Here is a 13,739-nt window from a genome sequence, read left to right on the forward strand (position 1 = left end):
TCTGCATGGTCTGTGTTTAAACTCTTAGAAAATGGGGTAGAAGGTGAAATAACTGCTGATTCTGCTGCAAAAGCAGCATTTCTATCACTTCTTTCCCTTTTTGCCCCATCCCAAATTCAGGTCCAGATTTAAACTCCAAGGCAACATGAGGTAGGGAGAGAGAAGTCCTTCACAAATCAGTAACCGCTGCCACCCCTGATATGGATGCCTTTTCTTATAAACCCTTTGCGAACATCCAGGCTATCCCAGTATCTTGTTTTCAGAAGCAGGCAACATATTTATAGTGATATTGTGCCTTAAGTGATCTCTTGAACCCCCAACTAGCCTAAGTCCAAACCAGAACATGCTTATGCCTCAGTAAAAGGTAGTAAGAGGCTAGTCAAGATCTGCGTTCTTCCGGATACACCTTTTCATGGTTGTCCCACTGCCCACTCCTCTGCTCTGCTGCCCATCTATTTGATGAGCTCACTTTTCTTTCAAGAGGTCCTTTCCTTTAAAAGCCAGGACTTGAGGATTCCCACCCAGTAGATAAAAAGCAACCAAGGGTGACTTGGACTGTCTCTTGTTGAGTCCCTACTGACTGCAGGCAGCTTCAGATGCTCCTCTCCTGGTTAGTGTAAGGCCCAAATACATAAGGAGGACAAGGGAGTGGGGGTCAGTGCCAGGAGGAGACCATTTTTAGTAAAAGGAAACATGCTGCCTATTCTCAGGGGCTTTGGAAGTTTTAATGGTGCTCACAGTTTTTCAGTTTCCATGACAAAACTTCATTCTCCCAAATAAACAGTGTGGTACTCCTACCCTCTGAGTTCTCAACCTTGGCTGCCCTTTGGAGTCTCCTGGGGCATGTTAGAAAATACAAATGCCTGAATCCTGGCTCCAGAGATTCTGGTTTAACTTATCACGGATGAGGCCTGAGCATCAGGAGTTGGTAAAGTTCCAGTGATTCAAATATGTCGCTGAGGTTGGGAACCACTGTACTGGGTCTGATGGCAATGTTTGTGGTCTGATCCAAACATTGTCTGGGCTTGAAAGATGGCTGTGCCCGTTCCCATCCCCACCTCACTCCCAGTTCACCGTTGCAGCTATTACTTTGAAGGCCAGAAGTTGAGCTCTGGATTTCATACTATACTTTGAATACCAGGATTGAATGGGCTTTATTAGTCTTACAGTATGCCCTATACAGAATTATCTTTGAATCCATTTATCTCATTTCATTTTGGTAAATGTGTACACTAATTGTGTATGTGAGTGTGGTGTCGTGTTCTGTGTATAAGGTAGGGGACCATTCACACACACAGATTTCAATCTGGTGTGTTCTGTTCTGGTATAATCTAAATTCTAGATGTAAAGAGAATTTAAAGTCTCCCCATTTAGCAAAGACCACTGTGCCAGGTTTGAGCCTTCTGAAAGATGTGGAAACCAGAGGGGAGCAATCGTATTTGACCAAATGTCATCCAGAAGCTCATGGCTTAGGACATTTTGTGTGGCATTTCCCCCGGTGATTTCATGAGCTACCAATCCATGTTGTCCGGGGAACTGGCAGGGCACAGCCGTGTGTTTCTCCTCTTGGCCGTCTATGTATTGGTTGGGGGCAGGGGAGCCGTGTGCCCATCTGCTTGATCACTTTCACGGGAAGAAGTCACAGCTAGAGAAGCACAGGGCATCATCCCACGCAACTCCTCACTGCACACAGCTGTGATGCCATTTGTCCATGCAGCCTGCTTGTGGAAAAAAGGGAGCTGTTGCCTACATTAAGATTCAGCTAGCGTACTGGGGAAACAGTGTGGAAACCTTCACTTCCCAGCTTTTGATTTTGGGTTCCTCAGCCAGCTGGTTTCGTGTAAAGGAGGAGAGAAATAACAGGGTCTCGTTTTTTGTTCTGTAAACAAAATAAACATTTAACTTACCCTTTTCTCTGAATATAGGACACATGTCCTTGTTTAAGGGTGATTGGAAGGGTAGTGAGGCAAGGCAAAGCTTTTTGGCTGATTTTTGTTATGGTAAGAACGCAGGAATTTTTGGTTATCCACTGACTTTAGCTACAACTTAGCAAGCGTGGACCTCATTTTCTCTGAGAATTAACAAGAATGGGATTTAGGCCTTTTTCTGGCAGTTACACCTTAATCCGAGCAGTGACCCTCCTCGCTTGTCACCTCCTAATAAGATAAAGTGTCTCTTAAGCTTGTTTTCCCCTCTAGAGGAAGAGCTAACTGCTGGCTGCTTTGGTCAGGCATGTTGGTCTTACAGAAAGGCTAGGGACTTCTCTTTCCCTCAGAATATTTGGGAGGTTAGCTTAACAAATTGCACGGTAAGACTTCATGTGGGAACCAAAATGGTTTGGCCTTGGTGCCCGATTGAATTCTTACAGGCAGGATCATACGCTCTTTGTCCTGCTACCTTCCTGGAAGTTGCCCAGGAAAGCCCACTCTTGGGGCTCCCACCAACTCTTTCTGTTTTGCCTTAGCCCTCACTGAGATCCAGCTCCCACCTCGATGCTTCTATCAGGCACCTGCCCCCTCCACTTCAGTGTGGGGACCAAGTGGCCTGGGCCTACTCACCCTGCCTTGACAGAGGAAGAAACTAAACACAGACACACACTGCATGTTTGCATGGCGCACAGGGAGTCGCGTCCATCTCACCTCTGTGGACTAATATCTCTCTTTCTCTCTCTTCCTTTCTGTGTTTTTCTCTTTACACACTCTGTAGCTGCCTGAAAATGCTCAACCTGTGGTGAGTCCCTCTCTCCGGTCCACATGCTAGGGGAGCGGACCAGGCTAGGTTGGGATTGGCCAAGCCAAACAAAATGCCTTAGGAACACTCAGTGGCTCCCGTGTGCCACCTTGTGCCATACCCACCCAGACTGGGGAACGAGATCCACAAGGTGGGGATGGGCAGGCCTGTACCCAGCAATTAATCCATTCCTTTTTTCCTTCCAAACCCACCACATTGCAGCCTCCTCCTGTCAGAACAATATCCCACAGTATCCAAAATTGTCTCTTCATTTTTCGCTGAGTGAATTTTTTCTCAAATTAATACGGCTAGATATTATCAGGCAGAGAGGGACAGAGGTAAGAAGACCAGATTACTGTACCAGTTGTATAATCAGAATCTCATTATTCCTCACAACTCCAAGGACAGTTGTCGCCAGATAATCTCACATTCTGTGGCTCGGTCTCTAACCTTAAAATTAGCAGCTTTGGAAAAATCTGTGACTTTTCTTTTTGGTTCAGCTGGTTCTTCCATATGTAGAATATGAGTATCTCCAAATAAGCTGCTTCTTGGGGGAGAGATGGACATTTTGTTGTTGTTGTTGTTGTTTTGAATTTTTTGTTTGTTTTTCACTTATTGTCTTTTTTTTTTCCTTTTCTTTTCTTTTCCCTTCTTATAAGAGCATATAGTGGGCCAAGGGCCGACTTGGCTTGTGAGACACTGGAGTCTCTCTCCCACTCCTGGAGAAGGTCCCTTGAATGCACTTTTGGGGCAGCATGCGGGTCTTGAAGGGGAAGCCCTGGTGGCTCCACGTTGGGCGGGGCGCGTTCTCACTGTAAGGCAGTGCCCTCCCCGCCTCGCTTCCTGGGCATTGCCTGTGAGCTCCAGGTGCTCGAGAGTTGATTGGTCTGCTGTGGTCTGGAGCCAGAATCGCCTACACTACACGTGTGGGATAATATTGCGTGTGGTGATAACAGTCTGCTGGCCTCTGTGACCACCTTGTTTCTGTTGGTCTTCAGTAACTGAGTTGGGCACCGGTTTCTGTACCCTGTCTAAGCCAAGTTGCCTACAGGGTTTCCCAAGGGACAGAGATGTATTGAAGATAACAATTGGGTTTTATGGAGGTAGAATTTATAGTATTACAGTATCAAGGAGGACATTTGGCCTATTTATTTAGCAAACATGTGTCTGTGTAATCTGACATCATTGTGGTCTGTTTTTTCCTGTGGGATGTCAGTCACATGATCCTGACTGCAAATACAGGGCCTACTTTGTGCTCATCCACTCTGTGCTTGGAACTCTAGGGGGTCTCAAGGCCTTCTGCAAAGAGCTTAGATACAATCTACCTGGAGAGATAAGACATGCATGCTTGAAAGGACACTTTTATGGTATTGTCCCTTGAGAGGTCAGTGTTGACAGGGATGGTTCAGGAAGACTTGATGGATACTGTGGGGCTTAAACAAGGCATTAGAGCAAGGGAAGAATGTACAAGTACAGCAGAGAAGCATAGTAAAGGAATAGGTGAAGGGAGAGCCAATCAAAGAATCAGCTGGAAGGAAACCTGAGACACAAGAAGAGTTCATCACTTGCCTTCAGTCTCTTCTGAGAGTAAGACATCTGTATGGAGTCAGTCAGTGGGCTTGGTCTGGGGTCTGACCAAGTTTAACAGGTCCTATTGCTGGTAGTCACCACAGAAACCAAAGAGTTGATTGTGGAGCCCGTTTCCTCGTGGGTAGAATTATTAAAAGCTTCTGCTACTGCTGAAGTTTTAACTACAGTAACTAGCAAAAATTAAGGCTCTAAGCCACAGCTCACACTCTCCTCCAGTCAGGTGAATTCAGCTTTGCACATCAGGTTATGATATGCTTATAAGTAGATATTAATTCTTATGACTTGCCTTGGAGGAGGTAAAAGAGACATTGTATCATTTGAAACGGACCAAAACAGTATTTCAAACTTTTTAATGATTGTTCTTAACTTAAAAACACAAAATCATCATCTTAGCATCCTCCAAAAGGCATAAGAATAAAAAGTGACTTAAATGTTAGTGATCCCTCTGAAAATCATGGTTAACAGGGAACAGGTAGCTAGCTCTATTGAAGTACTGGTACTCCCATGAGATTTAATTCACCTTATTTAATAATTTCTGGACATTCAGCTTGAAAAAATGTCTGTTTTCTAAAGCATATGTACAAAAAAATGACCTTTTTTTAAAATCCTTCCCCAGGGATTCCCTTAAGGACTGAAAACAATCAAAAGTGCTGGTCATTTTTATTTAAAAGAATTTATTCAGCCTCTAAATACAAAGGACACTTTGTTTAGTGACTATATTGACACCCATTAATAGTACATCACATATGTCATTATACTCTTAGAAAATATTTTTTAAGACTCTCTTAAGGAGCGCCTATTTCCAATATCTCCATGTTTAATTCATTCATTTATGGTTAAAGCCCATCATTTTGTCTGTGTAAACATCTATTTCTGCATTCTAAGAAGACACTTTCTCCAAATTTTTGATAACTAGTCCATCGGGTGTGGGAATACAAAGGGGTCTGACTAAAAAAGGGGGGAATCTTAGCTACAGTGGAGGACTTAGGGGTATGCGGAAGTAAGCAACAGCTCTTTATTTCTGTATGAATATTTTTGACATTAAACCCAGAAGGATTAGGCAAAAGACCCAAAGATAGTTTCTGAGAAAAGCTTTCCTTTCAAGGATCCAGCAAGTCTGAGTGACACTTCAGTTTACTCCCCTCCATCACATGGCACCTTTGACCCATCCACCACTTTCTGCCCCTCACGTTCTCATTTCCCATGTGTCAGCTTCCTGGAAAGGACATATCTTTTGCACCAGCCATGCCACAGCCCTCATCACCCGCTTCTGGAATAGTCGCTGCCTGAGCAAGAGGGGCTTCCTGTTCCAAAGACAGCAGTACGGAGCGGGTACCCAAGCTAAAGGCTGTGGCAGAGCTGTGGCTGTTGCAGGCATCAGGCCCCAGCCCCACCCTAAGCAGGGTCAGTCCTTGAACCCAGTCTGGCACGGCAGCAGCCTCGGGAAGCTAAGTTGAGGAGGACCCTGCAACCCAATGCTTCCTGGTGATCAACCGTGGCATTGATCCTCTCCAAATGAAGAGTAGGCTGTGCTGATTTCAGTTAAAAGATCTGGGCTCACACAGTTATTAGGGTCAGGGCTTCTCCTGCCTACGCCAGGTAGCTGGCTGGGGGCCGGGATGAGATTAGAGAGAATCCTTAATCCTTCATTGGTAGCATCGTGAGAGCCTCCTAGAGTTCCAAACATCATACTTCTCTTGGCGTTTGTTTGCCTTAGTTTAGCCTCCATACCCACTGACCTCCGAAGTTGCATTAAATAATTTTGCCCTCTGTATCAAGGGGCAAACAGTGCAGGCTCTTCTCATGCATCCCTGAGGACCCCCAGCCTTGGTTCGGTATAAAGGAGGATGAGACTTTCAGGTTGGGGTGTTAGACTGGGAAATAAGCCTTCTTCATCCTTCTTCCAAAAATGCCTGCTTCCGCCCTGCTGCCTAGCCTGCAGCACTTTGATGATTAGGCTTGGAATAAAGCAGCTCTCTCCTTTGGCTTTCCTGGCAGACACTGCCCACTGCCTCCAGTATGTGCACTGTAGATGGCGGGCGACCCCGTGGGCGGGTGCTGGGGGAAGTTCCACCCCTGCAATAAGCAGAGGCAGGCAGAAATCTGTTGGCAGCTGCGGGCCTCCCGCACTGACTTGTGGTCTTCCTTGTGCTCCAGGTGCTGCTGCTTCTTTAAGAGGAAAAGGAAGAAGACTGCTCAGCGCCACAAGTGACCCGTGCCTCCCAGGAGTCCTCAGGCCCTGGGGACTCTGACTCGATTGCACCCGCAGCTCCTGCCATTTCTCATTGGAAGAGACTCCTCTGTGGGGGAGGGTGGAGATCCAAACCAAAAAGAAGAAAAACAGATGCCCCCAGAAGGAGCCAGTGCGGGCAGCCAGGGCCCAGTGGGTCAGTGGCCGCCCCTACCTGCCTGAGGCTCTGAGCAGGTCCCAGAGCCACTGGTCCTCCACTGCTTACCCTTGGGGCTGCCTGGTTGACTCTCCTTCCTATTGTTTACAGTGAAGGTGTCATTCACAAAATCTCAAGGACTACTATTCTCTCCCCTCCCCTTAGTTTACTTGCTCCTGGTTCTTGCCCCACCCTCAACCCTCTCCAGCATAAAAGCTAATGAGCTGAAGGCTTTGTCTGCTGAAGGAGCTTGAGAGGCTGGGGGTGCGGCCAAGAAGGTAGGAGGGAGATGCAGGCCAAGGCTGGAGAAGAACCTTCTCCGCCCACCAGGTGTGTCTGGCAGTGTGGCTCCCTCCTGCTCTGTGCCTGTGCGGCCTCCATCCCGAGCTGGCCACGGGGTGCAGGTCACTCCCTCCTTCCCCCTTGTGAAGTTACACTGTAGGACACAAGCTGTGAGAAATCTGCAGTCTACTGTCCCTGTGTGTTGGCGTTCTTAGCTTTCTTGACAAGCGAACTCTGTTCTCCAGACAGCAGTAGAACATTGCAAATTGTTCTGAGCAAAGGACAAAAAAAACTGACTTTATTGCACTTTTATTTTATTTTTTTTTTAAACAAAAAACATGGCAGATGCATATTGTGTCTGGTTATATTGGGAGTTTTACTTTTTTTTCTGTTTTGAGGGGGACGGGGCCAGCCAAGCCATTCAGAGAGAACATGGGTCCAGAGGACATTCTCAATGGAAAGAGTTGGGTCTGCAGCACCCAGAAGAGAAGAAGCCAAACTCTGTGTCATTCTGAGTGAACTCTCAGGTTGGCAAGGAAACATACTTGAATTTTCATTCGTCTTCTCAGCTGCTGAAGAATGTCCCTGCCAGAGCCTCTTGACCTCATCAGCCTGCAGTTTGGACAACCTAGCTCTCCAGCACATGGGATGAGCCAGCCAAGCCAGACTGTGACGGGAGACAGTTCATCCCAGAGAAGGAGATGCTTAACAAAAAAAATCTGAAATATCTGTTTCCTCCACTGCCAGGGACTTCCAACTAGATAGCCATGTGACTTCCTTAGTGACTTGGGGGACAAAATTAGTGATGAAACAGCCACCACCGTATTGCCACTAGTGGACAAGAAGGAGGAAAGTGGTCCTGCCTTCCAACTGCCAGAGGAACCTCAGGATTTGGCTCATCATAGGGCCAGGAAATAACATTGGTGTGTACTGTTTGCCCCAATAGCTGAGTTACAGCATTTGGGCTGGCCTGCCTTATCAGAAACCAAGTACCTGCAAATCTTCTTCCAGCAGGTCCATAGCCACAGGCTTAGGCCTCAGTGTATGGGGCTATAGTGAACAGGAGGGTAAGATTGGTTAGTGCTGGAAAATTCCTGGGGAAGGAGACTGAAATGAAAGGTGTGAAATTATCTTCTCACTTGGACTTAGACTCCTTCTAGATGAGATGGCCACGCATCTAGAGCCTGTTCTCCCTGGTACACTCTCCACGTCCAGACATGCTGCCATGAAGGGTCTTGGTTCCTCATTCACTGCTTGAAAAGTCACCAATGTATGGAGTTAATAGAACTTCTCATGCTTGATTTTCATTTGAGATGAGCGACTTATCCAAACAGTGACTTCTCATTCCAGATGTGATTGAGGAGAAAGGATTAATCACGTCAGAGAACGAGGTCTTGTATCTGGGGGTAGAGAGAGCTAACCATGGAGGACAGTGGCTGGTGACTTAGTCTGGGGGTTTTGGGAACACGGAAATCATTGCCTCTGGCTTGAGATGTAGGGCTGTCTTTTGGACTGGGGGATGCAGACATACTTTCTGGTAGTTGGTATTTTCTGACGAGTCCCTTGATGTGTCTTACATGGAGCAGAGATAGCAGCGGTAGCGTCGATCGGAGTTACTGGGCTTCACCTGTGTTCCACTGGTCCTTGGCTAGGAAATATCACTTCACTGGCTTCAAACTTGCCTAGCTTATATAAAGATTGTAATCTTTCATTTCTTTAAAAGAAAATTTCCTATAAACAGAACAGAATGGCTGGGAGATGCAGGGTCACACTGCTTCCCCACAAGAATTTTGAATATTGGGGTTTGCTTCCTTGACATTAGCTGGTGGTTAAGGTACTGTCACTGAAACTTACATAGTTTCTCAGTTGGCATTTGGGTAACTCTTCTCAATTTGGGTAACTCTTAATTTCCCGTATAGAATCTTTAACCTCCACGTCCCTGTGTAGAAAAAGCCTTGCTTCTCGTGGGAGGGCAAGAGGAAATGGTGGCGAAGTCCGGAGCATCCCTGGCACCCCTTACTCCACTAAGTGCCTCCCCACTTCCACAAGAAAGCAAAGGCAGTTACCAGCTTGGCTGCAGGGCAAGCCCTCTTGCAGCTGGGTTTGTGACTTTTTCAGGGTCTTTGTTTTAAAGGCTCGCTATTGCGGGATTGAACCTGAGCAGTTGTGGGGTTCTTCCTAATGCACTATTCTCACTCTCTGCCCCCCTCAGATCTCTTAGTAGATATTTGATTTTTCATAACAAAGGTGAAGAGCCCAAGTCCTTCTGGCATGCACAGTAATGGTGATCCTCCCAGGGCCATTGGTACTCCAGGGTGGTTTCAGACCCCCGAGAGAGTCTACTGTGATCTTCCTTTAAAAAAGAAAAAAAAAAATTTTTTTTTTTTCTTTTTAAGAAGGATACCTAAGGAGTAATTTGGCCATCAGTTTCATCCCCATCAGCACATCCCATCAGGCCTCCCTCCTCAGCCCCGTTGGCTGTCGTCGAGTAGCTGTATTCCTCAGCCAGGGCCTCGGGGTTGGGCACTCCCTCCACCTACCGCCCACCCAATTCCACTTACTCTGTAGTCTTTGAGCTTCCTTCACTCCATAACCATGATACCTAGGGATCTTTTTCTTCAGCAATGATGCAGTTGCTGAGTTAGCATTAAGCACTAACAGCATTAGGGGTTCTCCCAAGCCCTGCAGTCCTTCAGGCATTGCATCCTGAGCAGATTGAGGCAAGCAGGGCAGGAATCCACCAAGACGTAAAGGGTCCTTCCCTTGTGACCAGAGCATGGCTGTGTCTGTGCAGTAAGGGTTGATTACTTGCTGTGCATCCCTTGGCGTTTCCCAGTGATTTCACTCCAGACTGCTCTGCAAGGATGTGCAGTGTGCCAGCAGCAGCATGCTTTCATGTCTGCCTTAATTAACATACTCCTGCCATTTTGGGTCTGTCTAGGAGGAAACGGTCTAGGAAGGTACAAAGTCAGGTGATGAGGTTGGCCTCCAATTAAAGCCCCATTTTATTTTGGGATACAGGGCGACGGAAGGCAGCAGGATCCTGAGTTTTCCAGTAGAAGTGTTGATTGCCTATTCATTCTCAGTGAACTCCAAGTTCATAGAAACAGCCCCTGCCATTAGCCAGAAGAGGTGTCCATCGCCTCTAAAGTACCTTCCAACCTGGTTCACTGGAAATGTACATTGGGAGTACATAGTCAGTGTTGGTTCTCAGTGTTAGTAACCACTTCTGTTGTCAGAAATGAGTGAGGGTAAGGTTATGTCAGAGTGGTTACTAAAGATCATAGCCTTAACTTTTTTTTATGCAAAAGAGACAACCTGCTCCCCCTCGCAGTGAGCAGCATGGCCTGCATTTTTCAAAAATAAGTACTTCCATGGCAGCCTAGGAAGGATCTCCTCTAAGGAACTTGATCTTTCTTCTGATGCATCTCTCCCAAGTCTGCATGCCTCGTGTGTCGCAGTCACCGCTTCCATTTTCATATTTAAACTAGTTTTCATTCCCAGTGAATTGCCCTGACAACATTGTCTCCAGTGTCAGAGCCATGTTAGGGCTAGAATTTCTCAGATCGGGAGCTTGCATTGTCATACAGCCAACATTGCCTTTGTCAGGCCACTGCCGCCAATCCACCATTGCCCCAAGGTGGGCAGATGAATTCCAGAAACCCTTAGGGAGCCAGGATAACTTGGCACCCCATCTGGATTGGCCTGAGCAGCAGGTACTTGTCTCTGGGGTTCTTGCTTTTGCCAACTTCAGGGCTCCAGGAAGGTCCCATCTAGAGGTTGATGGGCAGTGACTCCCAGTCTTCCCCATGATGGGTGGGTAGGAATCAAAATGGGATGCCTGTGGGTTTTTTCTTGGGTGTTTGTTTGTGTTTGTTTTTGATGGGGGAGGGGAGTGATTTTGTTTCTGAATAAGAAAAAGAGGAAACCATGGCTCTTTTGAGGGTTTGCAGAGTTTTAAGCAGTGTTTTAGCCACAAATAAGGAATCTTGGAAGTCTTTGATCAATTAAGCAGTCTTAAAAATGTTTTTCCTAATTCCTTTTGCAGGTGACTGAGTGCAAAAGAATAGGCTTCTCCATTGTATTCAAAATAGTAAGTAGGTTCCCTGGATATAGACAGTAGTAGTTGACATATTTCCTCAAAAAGCGACCAGGAAGTCCACTCCAGAGTTTGTTTGTAGCTCAGCTTGTATTACAAAGGAAAAAGTGAACGTGTACTCCATATATTTCTAGTTTGATTACCAAACTCAGTGTTATAAAGAAACCTCAGTTCTGTGGACAGAATTTATTTTGTTACTCTTCTTTTTTTACTTCTCGCAATCATCTTTCCAGTGCCATCACCACCTTCAAAGCAGAGGGTTATCCATGGTAAGAAATGGGGATGCAGTGCAGTCGTCCCAGTAACACACACAAGAGGACAGCTATCCTGACTGCCCCTTCCCCACAAATCCCCTCTTTCAGAGCAGGTGAGACATGTTCAGTGTTCCTCTTCATGAGCTCCAGACCAAATCCTAGGCCAGCCCTTAACCGAAAGCTTTTTTAAGAGGCTTATCAATCTGTTAGGAATGTCTCAGGAAGATGAGCCATTTCTTTGGCGGGGGGTTACGGGGGACTGTATCTACAGATGGGTGTGTGTGGTTGCATTTGTATGCGTGCGTGTGTGTGTCTGTGTGTGCACGTGTGTGCCAGCACTCATCTGTATGCATTTCACTTCCATAAAGACTCACAGCCCACCTGAAGAAAAAAAACCTCGCAGCCCAGGTTGCTGGGACCATGTGTTCCTGAATATTCTCGGAAGTAAACAAGAAACAAGTGAGTTTCTTAAATTGGTGTGGCAGCAAGCTGGCTCTGGGAATGAGCCCCATTTATCAAGCAGAAGAGTAAACAGCAGAAAAAAAGATGAAACCAAAAATATTATAAGCCCCCCCAATGGAAAATACGTTCATTCATCAATTCCCATTGGATGTATTACATGCTCTAATTTATTATATTATTATTTTGTCTGTTTCTTTAATCTTTGCCCATTGTACTTTTTAAAAGATGTTGGGATGTTGACTGCAATTTTTTAAGACTAGATAATGTATAAATCAGCTGTGGAAATCAGTTTTAATTGATGCGTGGATGTGTCTGATTATTGTTAAATGCCTTTTTTTTAAACCTTTTATTTTAGATACGTAATTTTGTTCCATAAACCCTGGCACTGGTCTGCAAAGCTCAGCTGTGAAAATGAAACTTGTAGTATTTTAAAACATGAATGTCAATTTCAAGTGTATTTGAAACGGTTCCTCCAGGAGAGAGATTTGTAAACCATTAGGTAGAAACTCCTCTGCAGAGGAAGTAGCCTTCTTTGGAGTAAATGGAAATGGGTCTTGATATTATCTCAGAGTAGCCCATTTCCTAGGGCACCATGGAAAACACAAATGTGATCTTTAAGTATACCTCTTCTCCAATCTGGGGAGGAAAGGACTCAGTGTGCACCCTTTTTGTATGTAAAATAAAATGTCTTACCTTTCTTGGCTAATTTTGCTTGTTTGGTTGGTTGGTTTGTCTGCTTTTAAACTCTCCTGGTTCATTTGTAATGAAGAATCTGGCTAGGACTCTTAGTTACAAGGATCCAGGAATGAAAATAATGCCTGATACTTTGGCATTCTTGCATCATTCTTTTGGGTTGAACACTGCCCTCTCCTGTGGGTCACTTTAAAAATAAATATTTCTGGGGCTTCCCTGGTGGCGCAGTGGTTAAGAATCTGCCTGCCAATGCAGGGGACAGGGGTTCGAGCCCTGGTCCGGGAAGATCCCACATGCTGTGGAGCAACTGAGCCTGTGCGCCACAACTACTGAGCCTGCGCTCTAGAGCCTGCAAGCCACAACTACTGAAGCTGGCATGCCACAACTGAAGCCTGCGCATCTAGAGCCCGTGCTCCGCAACAAGAAAAGCCACCACCACGAGAAGCCCCCGCAATGCAACAAAGAGTAGCCCCTGCTCGCCGCAATTAGAGAAAGCTCGCGTGCAGCAACGAAGACCCAACACAGCCAAAAATAAAATAAATAAAATAAAAAACAATAAATAAATATTTCTGGCAGAATTTGGACATTCATCACTCACATACTAATTCCTGTATCCCTGTGGTTCTTAGGTGCTAGAACACCAGGAAGTTAGGATCTGCTCTGGAACAACTATGAAATGGCAGCTTTGTAATTCTGCTCTACTAATGAAGAACATCTATACAGACAGAAGGTATAACTATGATGTGCATATATGGCACAAAACAACTGCCAGTCTGACCCTGATTGGTTCCAATTTTTTTCTGTTACTACTCAATTGCTACTTAACGATTTCTTTCACTAGTAAAAAAACACGTTTAAGATCAGCATGAGAGGGACTTCCCTCGTGGTTCAGCGGCTAAGACTCTGCACTCCCAATGCAGGGGGCCTGGGTTCGATCCCTGGTCAGGGAACTAGATCCCACATACTGCAACTAAGAGTTCGCATGCCACAACTGAAGATCCTGCATGCTGCAACTAAGACCCAGCACAGCCAAATATTTTTTTTAAAAATCATGAGAGAAAAACTTCATATTGAGAGCACTGTATCCGTCAAGCTTATTTTTTTTCAAAGGTGGTGGGGGGAGGTGGGAAGGTTGCTTTTATGATGTTTTAGCATTAGTTCCTCATGTGGAGAAGGCTACTTTGAAAACATAGCTTGGTAAACAATTTTCTCAGTGTGGGCAGTGTGAGACCAGCGAGTGGG

The 13,739-nt window shown here is 45.7% G+C and overlaps 1 protein-coding gene across 7 annotated transcripts in view; it reads left to right on the forward strand.

Moving 5' to 3' along the window:
• CSNK1G1 (casein kinase 1 gamma 1) overlaps positions 1–7,339 on the forward strand; it is a 166,733-nt gene extending 159,394 nt beyond the window's left edge. For all 7 annotated transcript variants that reach the window (XM_057543042.1, XM_057543036.1, XM_057543037.1 and 4 more), the window contains one exon: positions 6,478–7,339. In XM_057543042.1, the coding sequence (XP_057399025.1) occupies positions 6,478–6,532 (55 nt within the window). In that variant the 3' untranslated portion in view covers positions 6,533–7,339. The remainder of the gene's footprint in view (positions 1–6,477) is intronic.
• The last annotated feature ends 6,400 nt before the right edge of the window (positions 7,340–13,739 follow it).

The sequence above is a fragment of the Balaenoptera acutorostrata genome, chromosome 3, assembly GCF_949987535.1.
Source record: "Balaenoptera acutorostrata chromosome 3, mBalAcu1.1, whole genome shotgun sequence".
In the NCBI taxonomy this organism is placed as follows: domain Eukaryota; kingdom Metazoa; phylum Chordata; class Mammalia; order Artiodactyla; family Balaenopteridae; genus Balaenoptera; species Balaenoptera acutorostrata.